The following is a 24,025-nucleotide window of genomic DNA, read 5'->3' as shown; positions in this document are numbered from 1 at the left end:
GACAGAGCTAGTGTGCAAGTCTAGGATATCTGATCACAGAGCTATGTGCCTAATAAACCCAGATTAGGGAAAAGCAGGAAAACCTTGGTGGGATGCTGTTAAAGACATCATGATGTTGATGATGATGATGTAAAGTTTCCAATGATACAGATTAATGTTCCCAAATTATTTGGTTTTTTTTAAGCAACTGGCATAGAGATCTTTCAATTCTAGATCTGTCAAATAACTAAAACAGCTTTATCCTGTATATGACTTGGTGAAGAATTAATCTTTTTGAAGGTGCTAAGGTAAAATTATCTGGTCCATTGGAAGCCAAAAGTGCCAGTTAGCATCTTGTAATGAAGAGTTGCTAGGGCAACCTCTCTGCTCAATACTTCATTTCCAAGGTGACAGATTTGATGCTGGTCCAGGAAACATGAAAACTAAAACAGCATTGTGTTCCAGAGGAAGAAAGAGCCCACACATAAGTCATGAATGAAACAAAGAGCTGGGGACAAAGCCAAACACTCTGTTTTACAATTCAGCCCAGACAGATGTGACCATGCACAGAACATAGGAGTAAGAGGCAATTAAAATTCTTAATGAAGTGGGTTAAGACTCATGTTTCCTTTTCAGGCCCATTCTACATTTTTGTCTACTTTTTCAGAAAACGTTAGGTACAAATCTCAAAAAGCTGTATATCCCACTAAGAGAGATGTATTTTTAGATTATTGTTTTCCGATTCTTTCTATTTATAAGTGAGGGTCTCTTCCAGTCAGAGAAAAATAAAGGATGTAAGTGTGCTTTGAGAGTGAAAGTGGAATTTACTGCAGTATATTTCTATCATCATCATGATATGTGCTCTTATCATTAAAAATGGAAGAAGGTAAGCATGCTGGGTGGGGTGCTACTTACTCACAGGTCTGTGATGAGAATTTACATTGTTGCAAAAGACACCAAGCACAAGTGCCTGTGGTAGAAGGCGATTGAAAAATGTTGACCATCCCTTAGCTTTCTAGAGTCGGAAGACTAGAATGTTCTCCTAAAGTTGGGGACAGAACCCTCACTACTCTTCCAGTTTTTCCTTCTTGGGAATCACACCATATTTTTCTCTTTCTCAGAGCCACATGGTTTAATCCTCCATACCTGACTTCAAAAATAGCCTTGGGAGTGCCTGGATGGTTCAGTACATTGAGCATCCAGCTGTTGATTTTGGCTCAGGTCATGATCTCAGGGTTGTGGGATCAAGCCCTGCATCAGGCTCTGCACCGGGCATGGAGTCTGCTTGACATTCTCTCTCTCTCCCTCTGCCCCTCTCCCCAACTCACGCTCTTTTTATCTCTGTATAAAAATTTAAAAAAAATTTTTTTTAATTAAAGAAAAGAAACAATAGCCTTGGATCCATTGTTGCCACCTGTGTCACAATCACCCATGCCTTGCCTCCTGACCAACCCTCACCTTCCCAGCCTCAAACCTCTCCAACTTTTCTGCATATTGCAGCTAAAGCCTGAACTTGATCTTTTCTCTCTTCTGCTAGAAACCCTCTGGTCGTCCTCAGGATGACATTCGAAACTCTTAATCAGGGCCCTTCCTTTAGGAGTTTTATCACCAAACTTTCTTTGGAATGACAAACTCTCTTTGGTCCTCAGACTTCCCCACCTGCTCTCTCACTGCTTAGGACATCCCTCCCAACCTCTCCAACTCATCATCCGATAACTCTTTTTCTGCTCTGGCTCTGAACTCTCACAGCCAAGTGTAAAGCCTTCTTTGCCAATGGATATTGGGTTAGGGGTCTCTCCTGTATCTTTGCTTTGTACTTACCACTTGTCACATTTAACTAGAACTTATTTTAATTGCTATTTCCTCCATGAGATGGTAAGCTGTATTTGGCTAAGAATATTGGCTGTCTTGTTTAGCTGTATTCTAGAGACCAGTTCAGGGCCTGCATATAGTAGGCATGTAATGTTTGTTGAATATTTTTGTAATAAAAGCCAACATTTGAGTGCCTACTAAGTTTGGTCTATTATGTGTGTTACTTCTTTTAATTCTGTAACAGTCTCAGAGTAGGTATATTATTATTACATGAATTACTATGTTTATTGTATGAGCCAGTGAGGAGGACAGGTTGAATAAGATTTTATGTCTGCATACTATTTTCAGGGTTTTCAAAGCATTTCTACACTTGTGGAGCAAATGTTTATTAACAGATATTACACAGAGTTCCTCTTAGGAAAAAGGTTGTCACTATAAGTAGTAGAAATGTAAAATTTATTTGAAGGGTGATTTAGTTTCAGCTGTCAGAATTTTAAATGTATGTACCCTTTGGGTCCAGCAATGCTACTTTACAGAATCTATCCCAAAGAGAGATTTGTATATGTGCCCAAAAATCTATATGCAAGGAAATCTGTTACAGGATTATTTGTGATAAGGAAAAGAAGGATACACTGTAAATGTCCATTAATAATGGAAAGAACAAGACGAAATGTACAGCATAGGGAATATAGTCAATGGTATTATAATAGCATTGGATGCTGACAGATGGTGTTATACTTCAGCTGAGCAGAGCATCACTTACAGAGCTGTCAAATCACTATGCTGTACACAGGAAATTAAAGTAACGTTAAGAAGAACCTTGAAACCAGTAAGAATGAGACCCGTATCTACACATGTGTAAAGGTCTCTAAGACCTTAATTTAAAAAATTTTTTTTTCTAAAATAACAGATAATTTATAAAAGACAAAAATGGCAAATCCGTATGGTATCACCTCATTTATGTTTACTAAAATTGTTATGCATATGTGTGTAATATATGTTATGTATATATAGGTACATATATGAGTTTACACATAGAAAAAGAATTGGAAAGATATTCACCAAACTACTCAGAAGGTTTCTTTTCTAGAAGAGAAGAGCTGAGAGAGAAGCTTCCACATTTTCCTTTCAAGACTTCTGCATGGTCATTTCCTACTGAGAATGTTTTCATGTTACTTAGTAAGTAAAACAATAATTTAATAAAAAATTAAGTTCCCTTTATATTTCACCATTTTATCATTTATTATAGGTCTGTTTATCTCAACTTTTTTGTCAGTATATCATTAATATGTATTCAGAGTTAAAAGTACTACAACACAAACTAGAAGGTACATAAACCAAACCCCCAAAATCTCTGATAATCTCACGACTCAGATAAGCACTATTAACATTTTGGTACAAGAGAAAAGGAGGGAGAAAGAGTGCCATGTCTTACATCATATTTACATGTAACTAAATTTACAAACTATATGTGAAGCTTTGTGCCGCATTTTATCACTTAGCATGAATTATGTTAAGAGATTTTCCCATGTCACTTCTTATTCTTTAGAAACATGACATTTAATGAAAGTATGACATTCCATGATATAGCTGTTTAGATATTTAGGTTGCTTTCAGGGTCTTCAGTGTTAGAAAGAAGGCAGTGCTAACTAACTATTCTTTGAATATAGGTATCAGTATTTCTAATTATGAAATATCTACATATGGATTTACTAGAGAAAAGACTATATACTCTTAACACCTCTGAGTGTACTGCCAGGGCTATACCAATTTATACTCCAGTATAAATCCAGTATATGCAGTAGGATATAAAAGTTCCTATTTCATCCTATCTTTGCCATCATTGTTTATCAGTATTTTTATTCATTTATTAGCAGTTTTTTAACCTCAGAAATGTGATGATGGTGGTAGGGGAGTTGTCTTATGGTTTATCAATTTGTATTTTTTCTAAACACATATATTTGGTTACCGGTAAGAAATATTTTTGAATGTGGTTTTGACTCCCCTCTGCCTCTGGATTTTCCACTGAGGTATTTACCATTTTTTTATTCCTTTATGGTATGAATACATGTGCATGTGTGTGTGTATCCAGAACAACAAAACACTGATTTCTATGCACTCAGGTGCACACGCACACACACTGACTTATATGGATGCACACAGAGAAACATATTTAAGACATTACTCCATAATGTTTTGTTGTATATGTTACAAATATTATTCTGAGCTCTGCCTTCATTTGGCTTACATGTTTTTATGTAATATGATATTTTTCTGTATTTGATCTATAAATCCTTCCCTCATGGTTTCTTCCTTTGATTTTATGCCTATATTTCACTGCCCTATCATATTTTTTTTTGAGAAATGTACTTTTCCAAATTTCAGGTTATTGGGAAGTTCAGAAGGAGACATGGTAAGCACAAGAAAATTCTACTTCTCAGGTAAGTTCACTAAATACATCTTATTTAATAAAATTCAAGAATATTAATAAAAGAGGGGCACCTGGGTGGCTCAGTTTGGTTAAACTTTGGCTCAGGTCATGAGCCCACGGTCTGTGGGTTTGAGCCCTGCATCAGGCTCTGTGCTGACAGCTCAGGGCCTGGAGCCTGCTTCAGATTCTGTGTCTCCCTCTTTCTCTGCCCCTCCCTTGCTTGTACTCTATCTTCTTTCTCTCTCAAAAAATTAATAAACATTAAGATAAAAAAAGAATATTAATAAAATAAATGCACAGAATAGGAGAAGCTGCCCCCAAACTTCCTAGAAGTAAATCAGTGTTTGGTTTCTTTGTTGCTTATGGAAGAAGTCAAGTTCAAGTGATACATTGTTATCTAATCAGGCTAGAGTTCACTGGAGGTACAAATAGAACCTGCCAGTCACAAGGTCTCAGCCAGGGACAGAACCAGTTACCGTGAGGCACAGTCATCAAGAATGTAGCATAAATTACACACAACCTCCAGAGCAAAAACCACTGGTCATGTCAAACCAGGATGCATGCTGAACTCCACAGGCATAATGTCTTACATGTGACTAACAGAAAAAATTCACCAATTCCTTTGCTTCTTGCAAATACATCAAGACCAATTAGATAAAGCCTTTTTAAAAAGCCTTCCTGCCTTTGCTTTTTTCAAATTTTTATGATGGAAAATTGAAACTATGTAAAAAAAAAAAAAGCAAGCAGACAGAATAGTAGAATGAGCTTCCCCTTACTCAATATTCTTCTTACGAAAATGTAACAGTTATCAACTCACAGCCAATCTTGTTTTATCTATTCTTCCCCTCCCTCAACTACTCCCACCATCCCAATGATTTGGAAGCAAATTCCAAACCTCCTGCATTTCTTCTATAAATATTTCAGTATGAGATAAGATCTTTTAAGGATACTATTTCCATTTAGTGCCCATAAAGCACTAAATGTTATGTTCCTATTTAAATCATTAGTTGCCACTGTATTTGTCCAGAAGCACTGGGGTTTGATCTTCACAGCCTTGTTTTTTGTGTGTTCCTCATCCTTGAACAATCTGGCTGTTTCACTGGATCTGTTCTTGCTAAGGGCAAGGAAGGACCTTCTAGTTGCCCAACTCAAGGGAAACTTTGCAGTATTTATATGGCTGTCCTCCATGTTTAACCCTTCCATGTCCTACTGCTTGCTCCCCCTTCCAGGACATGGCTGTCACTCTCTTAGGGTTCTTTGCTCTGGCTCACTCTCAGTCTCTCTCAATCTCCTTCCCTCTTTCTCTCTCTGACTTTTCTTTTGGAGACTTTTATGACGGAAAAGATGCACTGTATTTAGGAAGAGAAGGTAAGCAAAGGAAGGACATAATCTCTCACAAATTCTCCCCATTCTTTGATCCTGGATGATGCTCACTCTTGACTCATGACTAAAACGCTCTTCAAACACTGCTGCAGCTCCACACTGCCACCCACAAGCAGTCAGCCGTGAAAAAGGCCAATTTCTTCTCAGCTTAAAAACAAAAATGCTTAAGAGCTTTCCTCTCTCCTTTTTACCATCTTTACAAACACTTTTCTTCTCAATGGCTGAAATACATTTCTATTACAACTGGAGAAGACCAAAGAGGACTTTTTACTTGAACTGGAAATGAACAACACCTTAGGCAAGGACATACAGAAAATCAATCTTACCTCATCAAAGACCTTGGAAACAACATACTTGTCCAGAATGGGCACATAGGTGGGGGTGTGAGGAACCGCCGTCAGTGACAAGGCATCCATGATGGTGAGTTTCTTGGCAACCAAGCCATGAGTTTTGAGCCAGTTTTCTGAAGACATACTTGCAGAAATAAGAGCACAATAATATGATGCTTAAAGTTTGCAATAAACAAAAACATAACACAACTGTCCTAGAAAATTAAAGTACTCACTCTTGGCCATGAACCTGGCTTTCTTCTTGACTCAGTCTTTCTAACGATATGTCATCTGGATACTCATCTGTCAACAGGATCCTCCTTTCTGTGGAAAGAGAAATAATGGTTTTATAATTTCCTAACATATTTTTTTTTATCAAAATGCAAAAGGATTGTACTTATCTCAGAGTTCAGTTGTGACTGAAGGCTAATAAAAGGACCATATTTTAGAGAATACTGATCTGTCTTAGTGGGTTCTCAGGTAAGATTCATTTACAACTACACTAAAGACCAATGCAAAGTTACAAATGGCCCTACTGTTTTACTTATCTACTTCATCCCATATCCATTCAGATCTCTCTCCAGGAAGAATGAGACATTCATTCTCTCATTCCCCAGAAAATACATTTTTTAAATGTTAAATGAGAATGCCATTAAGCATTGATTGTTCAATGTTGCCCTCATTAGACTCCCTCCAAATTATACAAAAGAAGCCTGATCGACATTTCAGTTTCTAATGGTTTGCTTTGTTGTTCTTCCACTCTGTATGGAAAACCAAAATCCCTATTAAATCCTGTTTAGTTGTATGTACAAATTTTGAAATTAATATTTGGGATTATTACTATATATCCTTTAAATTTGGATTTATAAATGAAAAGAAATATTAGCTAGTTGAATCAGCAGCATCTAGAAGAAGGAGTGTTTGGGAGTGAGTTAGGATAAGAAAATTTAGTTCACTCCAGCAGGTAGACCTGATTTACAAGGAGTCCCTGAATAGGAATCAGTCCCAACCCACTTAAAATGATTTGTTCCCGGGGCGCCTGGGTGGCTTAGTCGGTTAAGCGTCTGACTTTCGCTTAGGTCATGATCTCACGGTTCGTGGGTTCGAGCCCCGCGTCGGGCTCTGTGTTGACTGCCAGCTCGGAGCCTGGAGCCTGTTTCAGTCTGTGACTCCCTCTCTCTCTGACCCTCCCCTGTTCACGCTGTCTGTCTCTCTCTCTCCTAGAAATAAATAAAACATTAAAAAAAAAAATGATTTGTTCCCCCCACCCCCAAAATGAATCTACACCAAGCTCTTTTAGGAACAGACACAATGGGCAAAGGGAAGCCAGCCTGGGCTTCCTGATATAGAGACTCTCTCTGCCTTGCCTCTGTCACTTGGAGTGTTCCAGCTGCTGGAATTGAAAAGGTTGTCTGTCCTCTCACTGCAAGCTGAGCTCTTGAGGGTGGACATCTGGCTTCTGAGCAGGCTGGTTTTGGTTGATTCTGTTGGTATGAAAGGGAAAGGGATTAAAGGAATTTGGGACAAAGGAAGATATTTTATTAGATGCAACCATTTCCTTGGATCCTCAAAAAGAGAATGCAGGTTCAGTCTCCCAAACCTCAGAGAATAGTTGTGCCACCAACTCAATGCTGAGGTAAAGGCTTGTTCCACTTATCTGAGCTGAAGCTCTGCCCGTCTTTGAGAGAGATCTGCTTCCAAGCTCATTCAAGTTGTTGGCAGAATTCATTTCCTTGCAGTTGTGGGACTGAGGTCCCTGGTTCATTGCTGGCTGTTGGGGGGCCTCTCAGCCCCCTAAGCACCTACATTACTACTCACACAGAACCTCGGTCTTCAAGCTAGCAATGGTACATTGAATTCCCCTCAAGTTTCAAGTCTCTCTGATTTTCTTTTCTGTAACCAGCTGGAAAAAAGCTCCTGCTTTTAAGAGCACCTGTGAGTATTACTGGGCTCTCTCTCCTAGACAACCTTGGCTTAAGGTCAACATAACATAATCTTGGGAGTGATACCTCACCCTGTTCACAGATTGCAGCCCTTTTAACTAGCAAATAGATACTTATCAAATATTGACATTTAATCTGTGTGTTATGTACAAAGTCATGAGCTTGTACCAAGACATTTTGATTATTTTCATATGCGATTATAGAAAATGCATTAACTGTTTGTTCTGTATTTCACCATTTGGAGGCACAAGAACCAAGCCTTTATGAAGTATTCATGTATGAAACATGCCCTTGTTTTCTCTTTTTAAAAATATTTTTAATGTTTATTTATTTTTGAGAGACAGACAGAGACAGAGTTCAAGTGGAGAGGGAGTAGGAGACACAGAATCCAAAGCAGGTTCCAGGCTCTGAGCTATCACCACAGAGCCTGATGTGGGGCTCGAACTCATGAACCATAAGATCATGACCTGAGCCAAAGTTGGACACTTAACTGACTGAGCCACTCAGGTGCCCCAATGTACCCTTATTTTCAACAGGGAGGGACTTAGCCTCTCCTATAGAAACTAGATAATTAGACTGAAGATGAATTAATAATCTATAAACTGTCTACCTTTTACACAGAAAGTTAACATCAGTGGTCTCTGTATATAGACATATGAATGTGCTATGCATTATTCATTATTTTTCTAGGCAACAACAGGGTGAGTTCTGTCTTGGTTTCTTCTGTAGCCAGGAATTAAGAAGGATAAATTTCCTTGGGAGTGATGTCTGTGAGCAAAAGAGATAAATGATCTACATAGGAGAGCTGAACTCTGGCAAGGTACCTTGACCAAAATCAGTAGGCAAAACAACAGGTGTGCCAAAATGAAAATAAAATTAAGCTCCAAAAGTCTCCAAACATAATAACTGTACTATTCCCAAACACAGAAAATAAAGAATAAAAACATATTTACCTGGCAGTGGATTCAAGCACTTAACTACTCCCCAAGCTTTGTAGTTAGTCACCACATTTCATTACCCTTCTACATTAAAAACTGAAAGAGAATAAACATTCGGACAAGGATGCCTATCAATAGCAACAATCTCAAAACTAAGTGAAATGAAGGAAGTGACAAAAGACTGTTAAAATGTTTAGGACAGGGGCATCTGAGGGCTTAGTTGGTTGAACATCCAACTTTGACTCAGGTCATGATCTCATGGTTTGTAGGTTCGAGCCCCACATCAGGCTTACTGCTGTCAGTGTGCAAAGGCTGCTTTGGATCCTCTGTACCCACCTCTCTCTGCCCCTCCCCTGCTTGATCTCTCTCCCTCTCTCGCAAAAATAAACATTAAAAAGTGTTTAGAACAAATAGCAAGTAGCACATCTAGCAAAACTCAGGTTTACTGCAATGGGGAGGCAAGCTACAAAAGTCATCTTGTATGGGAAGCCTCTTTGTTCACATAGGTCTAACACATTTCTCCTTTGTATAAAGGTACCGGAACAAGTGGACAGATCATGCAGAATTGATCAAGCTATGGTAATAGCCCATACCAGGAAGACCTTTGGCCTCTGTAGGTTCAAGGCCCTCTCTTGCCCTAGATATGAAGACACTCAAAAGCGGTAGTGGGGAAGCTACTACAATTTTCACCCACTGAGAGATATCTAGCAACCTGGCCTAAGGAAATTCCTGCTGCTTCTTCAAGAAGCAATAGCAGGGACCAGTAGTCACTCAACTGACACCAGCAAACTAAGCACCAAAATAATACCACAAGGGCTGTGAAAATTAAATTATCATTGGAACCACAGCCCACACAAGCACGCCCAGTTCTCTATGTGTTAACTTCAGATGAGATCGGATGCATTGAGGGTGGTATGGCCGTAGATTCTATGTGTTAACTTTAAATCGGGCAATTACTTCCTATAATAAAAAGATCCAAATGGAATCCAGAGTTCCTTACATACCAGACAAAATGTTCAAGATACTATAAAAATTACCCATTATAGGAAGAACCATGAAAATTACACCTTAAGTGAGAAAGATAATCAAATTATGCCAATACTGTGATGAATCAGAAGTTAGAATTACCTGATAAGGATTTCAAAGTAGCTGTCATAAAAATGCTTCAACAATTATGAGTTATCTTGAAGCAAATGAACAAATAGAAAATCTCAGCTAATAAAAGAAGTTATAAAAATTTCCAAATAGAAATTGTAGAACAAAAAAAAAAAAACAAATAAAAAGACTTGTTGGATGGGCTCAATAGTAGAGTAAAGATGACAGATAATAGTATCAGACAACCTGAGGACGGCAGAACAATAAAATTCGGTCAATTTTACACACACACACAGAGGAATATTATTCAGCCATAAATAATAATGAAATCTTGCCATTTGCAACAACGTGGATGGATCTAGAGAGTATAATCCTAAGTGAGATATGTCAAAGAAAGACATATGATTTCACTTATGTGTGGAATTTAAGAAACAAAACAAATGAACAAAGAAAAAAGGAGAAAACATAAAAACAGACCAAAAAACAGAACTGGTGGTTGCCAGAGGGGAGGTGGGTGGCAAATGGGTGAAATAGGTAGAGGAGATTAAAAGTATTATTATTGGGGTGCCTGGCTGGTTCAGTTTGACAGAGCATATGACTCTTGATCTTGGAATTGTGGGTTTGAGACCCATGTTGGGTGCAGAGTTTACTTAAAAATAAAATCTTTGGGGTGCCTGGGGAGCTCAGTCAGTTAAGTGCTCGACTCTTGATTTTGGCTCAGGTCATGATCTCATGGTTTCTGAGATGGATCCCTATGTTGGGATCCATCCAAAATAAATAAGATAAATTTTTTGAAAAGTATACTTGTCATAATGAGTATTGATAAATATGTAGAGTTGTTGAATTGTTATATTGTACACCCAAAACTAATACAATTCATTATATTTGAATAATAATATATATATTTTATAATAATATAATAATATATAATAATAATATAATAATATATATTATAATATATATAATAATATATTATAATAATATAATAATAATATAATAATATATATATAATTGAATAATATAATTTGAATACTAAAACTAATTCATTATATTTGAATAATAAAATGATAATAAAATTTCAAATGGATTATGGACTTAAATGTATCATATAAAGCTACTTTTTTAAAAAACTATAGGACAACATTTATAGGGAAAACAGGAATTGAGGCTAAGGAAATAGTTCCTGGATTTGATACGAGAAGCATGATCCATAAAAGGAAAGACTGGTAAACTGAATCTCATCCAAATTAAAAGCTTTTGCTTGGTGAAAGACTCATTAAGAGGATGAAAAGACAAGCTACATCCTGGAAGAAAATATATGCAAGCAACATATTCAAAACAAAGTCCTAGAATCTAGAATGAAGAATTTTCAGTACTTGCCAATAAAAAACAAAACAAATGATCCGTGTAGAAAATGGGTAAGGCACACGCACAGACATTTCATTGGAGAGGATATATAGACCACAAACAAGCCCATGAAAAGATGTTCAAAATCATTAGCCATTATGAGGCACCTGGGTGGCTCAGTTAGTTGAGCATTTGACTTCAGCTTAGGTCATGATTTCATGGTTCGTGAGTTCGAGCCCCACCTCAAGCTCTATGCTAACAGCTCAGAGCCTGGAGCCTGCTTTGGATTCTGTCTCCCTCTATCTCCGCCCCTCTCAAACTCATGCTCTTTCTCTCTCTCAAAAATACACAAACATTATAGGGGCGCCTGGGTGGCTTAGTCGGTTAAGCGTCCGACTTTCGCTTAGGTCATGATCTCGCGGTTCGTGGGTTCGGGCCCCGCGTCGGGCTCTGTGCTGACTGCCAGCTCAGAGCCTGGAGCCTGTTTCAGTCTGTGACTCCCTCTCTCTCTGACCCTCCCCTGCTCATGCTGTCTCTCTCTCTCTCCTAGAAATAAATAAAAACATTAAAAAAAAAATACACAAACATTATAAAAAATTAAACAAAACCCAAAAAAACCACAGGCTTACAATTCTAAAATTTGTATGGACCCACAAAAGATCCAAAAGAGCCAAGCAATCTTGAGAAAGGAGAAAAAAGCCAGAGGTATCATGCTCCTTGATGTAAAACTGTTAATAAAACCATAGTAATCAAAATAATATTGTATTAGCATAAAAGCAGACACACAGATCAATAGAACAGGAGTCCAGAAATAAACCCATGTTTATATGGTTATATGGGTTAATTAATTTATGACAGAGTGGTGTGGTGTGGTTCAGGTGGTTAAGCGTCTGACTTCGGTTCTGGTCATGATCTAGTAATTTGTGAGTTCAAGCCCTGTGTTGGGCTCTGTGCTGACAGATCAGAGCCTGGAGCCTGCTTCAGATTCTGTGTGTGTGTCTCTCTCTCTCTGCCCCTCCCCCACTCGTGCTCTGTCTCTCTTTCTCAAAAATAAACATTAAAAAAGGTTAAAAAAAAAAAAGCAGACTGATGGTTGCCAGTGGTGGGGGATAGGGAAGTAGGCAAAATGGGTAAAGGGAGTCTAAGGATACAACCTCCAGTTATAAAATAAATAAAGTCATGGGGATGTAATGTACAGCATGGTGACTATTGGTAACACTTTATTGCACATTTGAAAATTGATAAGAGTGTAGATCTTAACAGTTCTCATCATGAGAAAAATGTTTTTATAAGTATGGATGGTGATGGATGATAACTAAACTTACTGTGGCAATCAATTTTCAATATATACAAATATCAAATCATTATATTGTACTCCTAAAACCAATATAATGTTATGGGTCAATTACATGTCAATAGAACAAAACAAAACCAAGAAATCCACAGGTTTAGGTTCCTTTTGAAATATTATGTAGATTGGGGCACGTGGGTAGCTCAGTCAGTTAAGTGTCTGACTCTTGACTTCTGCTCAGGTCATGATCTCACAGTTCGTGAGATGGGGCCACACAGAGCTCTATGCTGAGCCTGCTTGAGATTCTCTCTCTTCCCCCTCCCCTGCTTGCACGTGTGTGCTCGCTCTCTCTCTCCCTCTCTCACTAAATAAATAAACGTTTAAAAAAAAAGTGTTGGTGTCCTTTAAAAAAATAAAATATTATGTGGATTTAGTTTCGTTCTAAAAATAAATCCTTCTTGGGGCACCTGGGTGGCTTAGTCGGTTAAGCGTCCGACTTTCACTTAGGTCATGATCTCGCGCTTCGCGGGTTCGAGCCCCACATCGGGCTCTGTGCTGACTGCCAGCTCAGAGCCTGGAGCCTATTTCAGAGTCTGTATCTCCCTCTCTCTCTGACCCTCCCCTGCTCACGCTGTCTCTCTCTCTCTCTCTCCTAGAAATAAATAAAAATATTATAAAAAATAAATAAATCCTTCTTGCATTGAAGAAAAACTAGTAATGACATTCAAACATTTTGTTCACTGATACCTGCATGGAGGACTTTCCTTTTCTGAATCTTTTGACTTGAAAGGTTCTCTGGTAATTTCAGCATATCTAGGTATGACGTTTTTGTTGATTCCACAGAATCAGAACAAGGTTTTGCACATTTTTCTGGAGTTGAAATCATAGAAGAGATTTCTTTTTGATGCCTGTTTTGATTTAGATAAAAAATAGGCAAAGAAAAAAGGGGAGAGAAACACAAAATTTCCATCAAGAAGGCAGTTAGATCAATACAATCATGTTGAATGCTACCAGCTTAAAGAAGTGGGCCTTGCCTCGTTTGGTGAATATAAGAATAATCTTTTTCCCTGATGCTGAAGAAAGGACAGGGGCCCAGATGTAGAGTCATTAGATATGGTTCACACTGCAGCTCTGTTCTTTCCTGGCTGTGTGACTTGCTGAAGTCCCTCAATCCTCTCTTAACTTCATAACTTTCCTCTTGTATAAACTGTAGGGTAATTTAGCTGTGCACTGACTCCGTGGGACTGATGTGAGAATGAACATGAGGGAAAGCCAGTTGTAAATGAGAAAGCCTTACAGAAACCCATTTCTCTAACCATAGGGTTGAACAGATAGCTCTTATAAAAGCCAGAGAATTTTCTCTGGACCCCCTATGCCAGTACCAGATTACTGCAAACCATTCTGGTGAAGATCTGGACCCAGGAGGGAATCTAGAAATGCCTGAGAACTTTCCCAGATGCACCTTTTCTGAAGCTCTGAACACAGCAGCCACAGAACGTTTCCAGAACAATCTCCTGCTCCAACATGGTAAAGCATGCCCTCTCTCCTTCACCCCCCACCTGCACGCCTGCTTCATAGATCACTCCACAGTGTTCTATAATCTTGTGTGTCTGTATCCCCCACCACACTCTGCATCTTGTGATGGAAGGGGCTGGGCTTATATTCATCTGTGCATCCCAGTTCACCAGGCACATGATCTGTACTTCCATAAATGCTTAAGAAAAGAAGGAAGAGACAGGAGATTTGGAGGCTGAACCATTTTTTCACCTGGTAGAAAGCCAGAACAAGGCAATTTATTTTTGACTGTAGTTAAGGTCAGTGAATTAACTTTTCCTAGTGTTGTTATGTTATAAGGAAGTATAGGAGGATGCTCTCTCTAGAATGAGGCTCTTATTACATGATAGGCATATCCTCATTTAATCTCCCCAACAACCACGTGACTACCATTATTCCCTTGTTGTAGATGAGGAAACTGAGTCTCAGCAGGGTTAAGTAACTTGCCCAAATTTACCCAACATGTAATGGTGGGAAGCCTGGACCAAAATAGTTTTCTGTATGACTCTAGAACTTGCCCTATCTACCCCCTAAAAAAGGAATCAAAAAACAAAGATTCATTCACTACTCAATCAATAGCAGATATAGTCAACTGACTAAGCCAGCTTGCAAGCAATAGCTAGTCATTTTGTCTTGAGATTTTTTTAGTTTGATTAAACAAGGGAAAGAAGATAGTTAAGATACAAAGGGCAATTTACACTGAGGTGCTACCCATTTATTTGACTATTAATTTATTTGTTCAAATTATCTGAATTGAGAAGATGTACCTGAGGTCTTTTTTTAAAGTGAAAAGCACTTTAAAAAATAATTCTGTAAAATCTCATTAGATGTCCCAGTATAATATTTACCTCTTTTACTGATTCCATGCTCATGACCTACCTCCAGCCTATATGAATGCTTAATTTGCTAAAAGGAAGACAGTGAATATTGACAAAAATGAAATCCTGACTGATAAATGTATTTTCAACTTCTCTGCATTTGCTATCACTCTTTTTAAAAAAAAAAAAAAAAAAGACATCCTCCTGGGGTGCCTGGGTGGCTCCGTTGATTAAGCATCTGACTCTTGATTTTGGCTCAGGTCATGATCTCACGGTTCATAAGATCCAGCCTCGCATCAGGATCTATGTTGACAGTGTGGAGCCTGTTTGGGATTCTCTCTCTCCCTCTCTCTGCCCCTACCCCACTCATTCTCATTCTTATTCTCACTTTCACTCTCATTCTCTCTCCCTCTTTCTCTCTCTCTCTCAAAATAAATAAACAACAAACATTAAAAAAAGACATCTTCCCAATAGGGTATTGATATGAAGCTGAGATATTTGAATATCTGCACAATGTTAAATTGTATTAATAAGATTTGACACCATTTTTTAATATTAAGGTAGTTTTGATTTTTGTTTAAAAAATTACTAATTAGAGGCATATTAGATTATAGAGTAGAAAAAGACCTGGGAAATTATTTATCCCAAAACCTACACCACAGCCACCATTTTGAAGATGAGGAAATGGAGACTCAGCAGTGGACATTTATGGAGAGAAGTCAGGGATTCGCCAAGATCACACAGAGACCCTTGGGGCTCCTGATCCCTGAGTCAAATCTACATAGCACTCCTGCTGTGTTATGTCACTGCTGGGGTTAGGGGGCTTATCCACACTGGGTGGAGATGATATGTTAACATTTCTCTCTTAAGTGCCACACAAGGATTTTAGAACTTACATATAAAGGTAAATATGTGGCTTCCTGAAGCCATATATTAGCTTACAAATTAGATTATGAATTCTCTTTCCTTAAAAGAACTTTTTTCTAACATAATCAGGCTATGTGATTCCTTCCACTAAGAGAAATCCCAAAAGTACTACAGAAAAGAAGACGCAGCAAGGAGAGCGAGCAGAGCATCTGAGGGGGAAAGAGGGGCCCTGGTGCCCTTACCTACTGTCTCCTTCCTTCTCCCCGTTGTACCACCAATCCATGATCAAAGACTCAGAATAAAGGTTTTGTACTTTCTCCAGGTCACTTCGTACTTGCTCCATTTCCTTAATTAAAAGAGTCAGATCGTCATTCTGCCAAAATAAGAAGTAAATATATTGTGATGAGTTCAGATTTCAAACATTTCTAACAGAAAGCCACCTGTATCAAGAAAAGAATCTAAAGAATTTCGTGTAGTTCTGATATTATTCCTTTGTAATAAACAGCTTTACTGAAGTATAATTCATATAAAATAGACCAAATGCATGTAAAGTGTACCATTTGAATAATTTTGACATTCACACTTGTAACATCTTCATTGCAATCAAGATAACAGACATATCCATGACCCCCAAAAGTTTTCTCAGGCCCCCTTGTAAATTTGCCATCCCTCTACCCTAAAACCCTTCTCCCTGCAATTCCCAGGCAACTATTCATCTTCTTTCTGACACTATATTGAAACCATATTGAAATTATAGTTTCAATTTTGTAGAATTTTATATAAATGGAATCATATAGTATGTATTCTTTGTCCAACTTCCCTCATTCATATTTTGAGATTCACCCATGTTGCAGCATGACTCAAGAGTTCATTCACCTTTATTGCTGAGTAGCATTATAATGCATATTGAATAACTAAATTTAGTCACCTGTTGAGGGACATGCTTGGGCTATTATAAACAAAGCTATGAACATTTGCGTTCAAGTCTATGTATGGACATCTGCTTTTATTTCTCTTGATAAAATATTTATTTTGGTGTGATTCGCATTGCACATTTTATCTTGGTTGATTTCTGGTAGTTTTGGCTTCTTGTTTGTACTTCTTGCGCACTTTTCTTGTGTAAGTGCTCCTTTATTTTTTCCCTAAGTGTCAAATTTATGAGTGCAAAGTTGTTCACTACATTCCTCTTTGGAGTTTACTCATCTTCTTGAATCTGTATGTTTATATCTTTTACCAAATTTGGGCAGCTTTCAGCTATTATTTTTCCATGTGGTCTTTCAGCCCCCCTTTCTTTTTCTCCTCTCTTTGGGAAACTCCGACGATACTAATGTCTCTCATTATTGTCCTATAAGTTCCCATGGTTCTAGTCTTCTGTTATTCAGGTTGGCTGAATTCTATCATCTGACCTCAAGTTCACTGATAACATTAAGTCACCTCCATTCTCACCACTAAGCTCATCCAGTGAGTTTACTTTTTATTGGATCTTTCAGTTCTAGAATATCCACTTGGAAATTTTTATAACTTCTACACCTTTGCTAAGATTTTCTATTTGTTCAATTCTCTCCAAATAACTTGTAATTAGTTGTTGAAGCATTTTTATAATAGGCTCTTTAAAATCCTTGTCAGGTAATTCCAACATCTGATTCTTCTATCTCAGTGTTGGAATCATATAATGGTCTTTTCTCATTCAAGTTGTGATTTTCTTGGTTCTTGGTATGATAAGTGAGTTTTTTCACTGTATCTTGAATATTCTGGCTATATTGTGTTATAAGACTCTGGGTCCTATTTTAAAACTTTATTTTAGGGACACCTGGGTGGCTCAATCAGTTAAGCGTCTGACTCTTGACTTTGGCTCTGGTGATGATCTCACAGTTTGTGAGTTCAAACCCTGCACTGAGCTCTGTGTTGGCAGTGCAGAGCCTGCTTGGGATTCTCTCTTTCTCCTTCTCTCTCTGCCCTTCCCTCCCTCACTCTCTCTCTCTCTCAAAGAAATAAACTTTAAAAAATTCAGAGTAAAACTTTCATTTTAGCTCACAGTAACCCTGTTTAAATTTAGCATGTCGGACTTTGTCCTACTTTTGTGGGTTGATGCTCCAATGGCAGTTTAATTTTCAGAGCCTTTTTGATATTATTTTGATCTTCTTTATTAATCTGGTGTCACCGGGGCTCCCACTGGTTCCTGCTGGCACTGTCTGAGCAGGCAGAAGGAATTTCCCCTAGTCAGACTGCCAGGTTATTTCTTGGTGCCTCTACTGCTCTCCTCAGGGTGTCCTGTGTCACTGGGTGGGGTAGGAGGGTCTCTGTCCCATAGGAAGAGTTTTCCTGGAATGGACCACTTGCTCTGGCTGGATCACTCTTGCTTGTTCTTCCCACACACTCCGGTGTCTCTGTGCAGAGAAGAATCTCAGGTCTGTTGGGGAAAAGAGGCTTCCCAAACCAGACCACTTATGGTTGTGTCTCTTTGGCTAGTCCTGCCCACTTATCCCAGTGAATCTGTTTTTCTAGTACACTTTTTATATGTTTAGGGACTCTTATGGTTAAATTTCACTTTCATTTGGGCACAACTGTGTATCTGGTGATTTTTTCCCAGTTATTATCATCAAAGCAAGCTGTCAAAGTGTCAGGAGTTCAGCTCTCTTTGTGTGTGAGAGTAATCTCTACTTTGTTCACAGAGAGAGCCCCTAGGGTAGGGGGTCAGAGTATGGTAGTCTCACATAGCACTGCCTCCTTTGGTCTTGTTGATGCTGGATGGGGCTGGAGGATCAGCTCCTCCACTTAGGGAGGACCACAGGGGGGCTACTCCCCTTTCAAGTTTCATTTATTTTTATTCTTTTGGGTGTTACGAGGCTTAGCTCACAGTGGTGCCCCACTGGCACCAAGGATGGGAGGAAAGTCAAGGGCTGCCTATCTCCAAATCACACTTCCTTTTTCATTTTCACTGACGCAGTGTTTATGGAAGCTCATCTCCTCACTGAGTCCCACTCAGATGAGGGCTGTGGTGAAGCACAGCAGTGACTGGGCTGTACTCACACGGCCCAAGTCTTAGAGCTGCCTGGTGGGGTAGTCCAGGTTGCCACTGGACTCCATGGTAGGAGAATCAGAGCACTACTGACTGGACAATAAGCTTCCTTCTCAATCCTCTGATACCACCTGCTTCTGTCTAATGGGGTTTAGAGAATCAGCTTTCCATTCAGCCCTACTCACACTACCCTGGCAGAGAGATCAGAGCATTGCCACCTGCTTGCACCACGTGGGGGACAGAAGATTAGCTTTCTGGTCACCTCTACCGATGCCACCTGGCAGAGGGATCAGAGCACCATCACTGGCTTCCATGGGTGTGCAGAAGATCAGCTCCCAGTACAGCTCAAATCTCAGGGAAAGGGGTGAAGTTTTTCCATTGGTGTATGACTAGAGTATGACAGATACTGCAAATAAGGCTTTCTGTTTTGGTCACCTTCTTCTCAGTCGTTTGGCTAGGGAGAATAAGCTTTTCTTGGGTCTATTTTTGTTTGTTTGTTTTTTTGTTTGTTTGTCTGTGCCTGTTAGAGATTCCAGGTTGGAGGATTCAGTAGTATCCTATCTAGGATATATGGAAAGTATTAACAAATGCCCCAAGACTTAATGCCGTGTCATTCTTTAAGTTCTCAGGTCCCTAGAGATTCTATTTTCTTCTTTTCACCTTTCAGAATGTTCCTATCCTGATTCCAGGATTTTTTTTAGCTATAAGATAGAGGACCTAGAAGGAATGGGGCAACACCATTACTGCTGGAACTAAAAGTTTCTCTGGGAATTTATCTTATAATTAGATTTAAGTGACAAGGAAAAAAGCCTTAATTATCTACCCATGTAGTTATCTTTTGCTTTTCAGTCCTAAGTATAGATCTGTATATCCATCCAGTATAATTTTTCTTCTGCCTAAACTACTCCCTATAACATTTCTTATACTGCAGGTTAAGTGGTGACATATTCTTCTAGTTTTTGTATATCTTTGAAGTCTTTATTCTACTTTCTTTTTTGAAAGTTATTTTCAGTGTATAGATTCTATGCTGAGCTTTTTTTTTCTTTCAGTACTTTAAAAATAGCACTCCACTGTCTTTTGACATTCATTGTTTCTGATGAGAAATATGCTGTCATCCTTAACCTGTGTTCCTCTGTAAATAATTTGTCTTCTTTCACCCCATTCTTTTTAGATTTTCTCTTTGTCACTGCTTCTAAGAAGTTTAATTCTGATATAATTTGGTGTGGTTTCTTCATGTTTCTTGTGCTTGGTATTCATTGTGTTTCTTGGATCTGTGGGTTTATAGTTTTTAACCAATTTGAAAAATTTCTGGCACTATTGCTTCAACTACATATTTATTAGACTACTTGAATTTTTCCACAGCTCACTTATGCCCTATTTTCTAGGTTTTTGTTTATTGTTTTAATTATCTTTCACATGGGTACATGTGTTAACATTTTGGATAGTTTCTTTTGCTGCCCTACAGTTTACTAATCTTTTGTTCTTCAATGTCTGACCTACTGTTCCTCCCAGTCCATGTATTTTTCATCTCAAACTTTGTAGTTTACACCTCTAAAAATTTTAATTGTGTCTTACTTGTATTTTGTTTTGACCATATCAAATACAGATATAATAATTGTTTTTATGCTCTAATACTAACATCTGAATCAGTGATGCACATGTTTTAATTTTTCTGTTTGATTTTTCTCCTCCTTATGGACCTGTATTTTCCTGCTTCTTTACATACCTGCTAATATTTGAATTGATGTCAGAAACTGTCAATTTTACCTTTTTTGGGTGATGGATATTTTTGCTTTCTTATAATTATTCTTGGGATTTGTTCAGGGATGCAGTTAAGTACCTTAGAAAGAGATTGATCCTTTCGGGTCTTGCATTTTAAAGATTTTCTAGGCAGAACTGGAACAGCGTTTAGGTTGGTCGCACTCATGAGGCAAGATCCTTCTTTATATTCTACCCAATGTCCATTGGATTATGAGGTTTTCCAGTCTAGCTGATGTAAGGAGTCACTATTCCCTGCCCTGTGTGAGCTCAGAGAGCTCACTGTTTCCTCTGATCCTTTTGATCCTTGATCCTTTTCGGATGATTCATTCCCTAGACTCTAATAGTTTATTCAAATGTAAGCACTGCTCTGGCTTGTGCTTGATTTAAAGTGACTCTGCAGGACAGACAATAAGATAAAATACATTCTCAAAAGGGCATTTTTTTTTTTCCAAAAGGCCATTCTTTTTTTTTTTTTTTTAATTTTGACTTGGGCATTTATTGAAGTAGGGACACAACATGAGGTAAAACACTATTTCTTTCTAGCCATCTTTAGTCTTCCTCATACATTTATTGGCTGAGTTAAATGGGTTAACATATAAGAGAATGTAGCATTATGCTGATGTAGTATAGGTAATAAATGTTAGTTTACATTCCATTTTTCAAGTTAGATCACATAACTAGAAATTCTTCATTTATTTATTTATTTTTTTCTCCCCCCGGTGTAAACACCTTGAATATTTCCTCTCTATGATTTTTTTTTTTTTTTACAAATAGTTTATTGTCAAATTAGTTTCCACGTACCCCAATGTTCATAGCAGCACTCTCCACAATAGCTAAAACATGGAAAGAGCCTAAGTGTCCATCAACAGATGAATGGATCAAGAAGATGTGGTTTATCTATACCATGGAATACTACATGGCAATGAGAAACAATGAAATCTGGCCATGTGTAGCAACATGGATGGACCTTGAGGGTGTTATGCTGAGCGAAATAAATCAGGCAGAGAAGGACAAATATCATATGTTTGCACGTATAGGAGGATTAGGAGGAACTTGACGGAGGACCAAGGGGGAGAAGAAGGGGGGAAATGGTGGGGGAAAGGGAGAGAGGCAAACCATGAGAGACTCTTGAATGCTGACAAAAACTGAGGACTGATGGATGTGGGGGGGAGGGGGGAGGGGCATGGAGGAGGGCACTTTGGGGATGAGCACTGAGTCCAAAAGGCCATTCTTGAAATGCGTAACCTCAGGCCAAGTCTGGAGTACTGGAGAATAGAATATTATTTAGTTTCTCCCATCAGCCCATTAGAATGAATTGATTTATCATATTGTCACATGGTTATATAGTCTGAGAAGTCAGAAGACAACTACCCATGATATAAATTGTTTTCCACAAATGTCTGTAAACAGCAATAGTTAAGAAACTTCAAGTAGGGACCCCTTGGGATGCTTGTTAAAAATACAAATTCATGGGATGCCTGGGTGGCTCAGTCAGTTAAGTGTCTGACACTTGGTTTCGTCTCAGGTTGTGATTCTCATGGTTCATGGGTTCTAGCCCAGTGTCTATACTGACAGTGTGGAGCCTCCTTGGGATTCTCTCACTCTCTCTCTCTCTCTCTCAAAATAAACTTTAAAGAATACAGATCCCTAAAGTTTGGCAAAATATTGATAATTATGAATCTGACTGGTGGGTACATGAGTCAGGGGTCTATATATTTTTCTACTTTTGTGTATGTTTGAAACTTTCCATAATAAAAAGCCTAGAAGAAAAACAAACTATATTAATTAAGATTTCTGGACCTCTATGCCTAGAGCCTAATTTAGTAGCTCTGAAGTATGACCCGAGAAATCTGCATTTTCACAAATGCCTTAGTTCAGATGGTCCTTGGATCACATTTTGCAGCACATGGTTAAGTGATTTCATTTGCTTGACTAAGTTGTCATTGTAGTTGCAGTTTTCTCAACTAAGGTATTATCCATTGGCCTCCAGCCTGTACAGAATGAACACTCTCTTCTCAGTTCATTAAGCTCTTACCTGAATAGCCTCTGGAGGGTACAGATCCTTGCAGCCAAAGTTATAAAGGTGGAACTCTCCTCCAGTCAAAGAAGCAAGCTCTTTCAAAAATTCATTTGCAATCTCATCATTGTAATTGAAGGAGATGGTGTAAATGGGAATTTTCTGAAAAACTCTGACTTGGTTTAAAACCAGCTCAGGGGGCTGAAATAATATATTTTGAGGGGGGAAAAGGGAGATGGAAAGAGAGGAAAAGAAAAAAAAATTAAATGTGCAAGTCCTTAGTATGTGCTATAGACAGTGAGATTCTTAACTTGTAATTCCTTATACAGTAATGAGTAACTTCTTGGAAAGGTGTCAATTCAATTCAATAAACAAAGCAAACATTGCCAGATGGTGAGAGTCTTCATACTCTCAGTGACTCAGCCATTGCCTCTGAGGGCTCACAATCTGGTGGAGAAAAGAATCTGGAAGAAATATGTGACTAACCCTATCACTCAATTTTAGGTGACCTAAGCCTAGAGCTCATGCTTTTAAAGTGTTGGACAGGGACGTCTGGGTGGCTCAGTCGGTTGAATGTCGGTCTGAATTCAGCTCAGGTCATGGATCTCACAGTCCATGAGTTCGAGCCCCACATTGGACTCTGTGCTGACAGCTCAGAGCCTGGAGCTACGTTAGATTCTGTGTCTCCTTCTCTGTGTGTGTCCCTCCCCCACTTATGGTCTGTCTGTCTGTCTCTCTCTCTCAAAAATAAATAAACATTAAAAAGTTAAAAAAAAAAAAAAAGAAACACAGGAAACTATAAATAACCTTAACATATTTAAAAAAATAATAATAAAGTGCTGGGCTATACTTTCAAGCACTGAAAGTATTGGGGTAGAACATTCTGGCTATTGGGATTCTACAGAGTGAGGCCACTGGATCTCAAGGTGGCTTCCAAAGCAACTACTCCAAAAGAGCAATTTTCCAGCTTCAGAAAGTCATGGTCAATGAGTTTCCTGCAGAGTGAAAGAAGAGATGGTTACTGAGGGTCGTTGCATGTGCTAGGCACTCTGTGGGAGCATAACATGCCCGCTAGTCCTCACAGTCATCTTCTGAGGCAGTGTTGGAAAGACCGATAGTTGCCTACTAATATCAAATCCTCTCATCTTTTTTTACTGGCAGAGCCCTGGTTTTCTTTTCATGACAGTAATGTGCCCAGTTAAAAAACAAACAAATAAGCAAACAACCATATACACATAAGGACTCATCTTCTGACATAATTTTGCAGCTAGAATGGGCAATGTGACCCAGTTCTGTCCATTGAGATACAGGTGGAAGTCCCAAGGGAAAGATGCCTTTTCTCTGATAAAAAGGCAAAGATTTTTTTTTTTTTTTTTTTTTTTTTTTTACAAATAGTTTATTGTCAAATTAGTTTCTACATAACACTCAGTGCTCATCCCCA

General features: G+C 38.4%; 1 protein-coding gene across 1 annotated transcript in view; it reads right to left on the bottom strand.

Moving 5' to 3' along the window:
• VWA3B (von Willebrand factor A domain containing 3B) overlaps nt 1-24,025 on the bottom strand; it is a 201,203-nt gene that overhangs the window by 58,943 nt on the left and 118,235 nt on the right. Inside the window, exons 14-19 of the mRNA XM_039232442.1 lie at nt 22,603-22,785; nt 16,030-16,160; nt 13,296-13,456; nt 7,302-7,418; nt 6,171-6,258; nt 5,932-6,079 (exon numbers count right to left, since the gene is read on the bottom strand). Of these exons, the coding sequence (XP_039088373.1) occupies nt 5,932-6,079; nt 6,171-6,258; nt 7,302-7,418; nt 13,296-13,456; nt 16,030-16,160; nt 22,603-22,785 (828 nt within the window). The remainder of the gene's footprint in view (nt 1-5,931; nt 6,080-6,170; nt 6,259-7,301; nt 7,419-13,295; nt 13,457-16,029; nt 16,161-22,602; nt 22,786-24,025) is intronic.

Source organism: Hyaena hyaena, unplaced genomic scaffold (genome assembly GCF_003009895.1).
Source record: "Hyaena hyaena isolate Hyena2069 unplaced genomic scaffold, ASM300989v1 scaffold_64, whole genome shotgun sequence".
Taxonomy (NCBI): domain Eukaryota; kingdom Metazoa; phylum Chordata; class Mammalia; order Carnivora; family Hyaenidae; genus Hyaena; species Hyaena hyaena.
The sequence above is the reverse complement of the archived record's forward strand: the minus strand, read 5'-3'. Positions and strand labels throughout refer to the sequence as shown.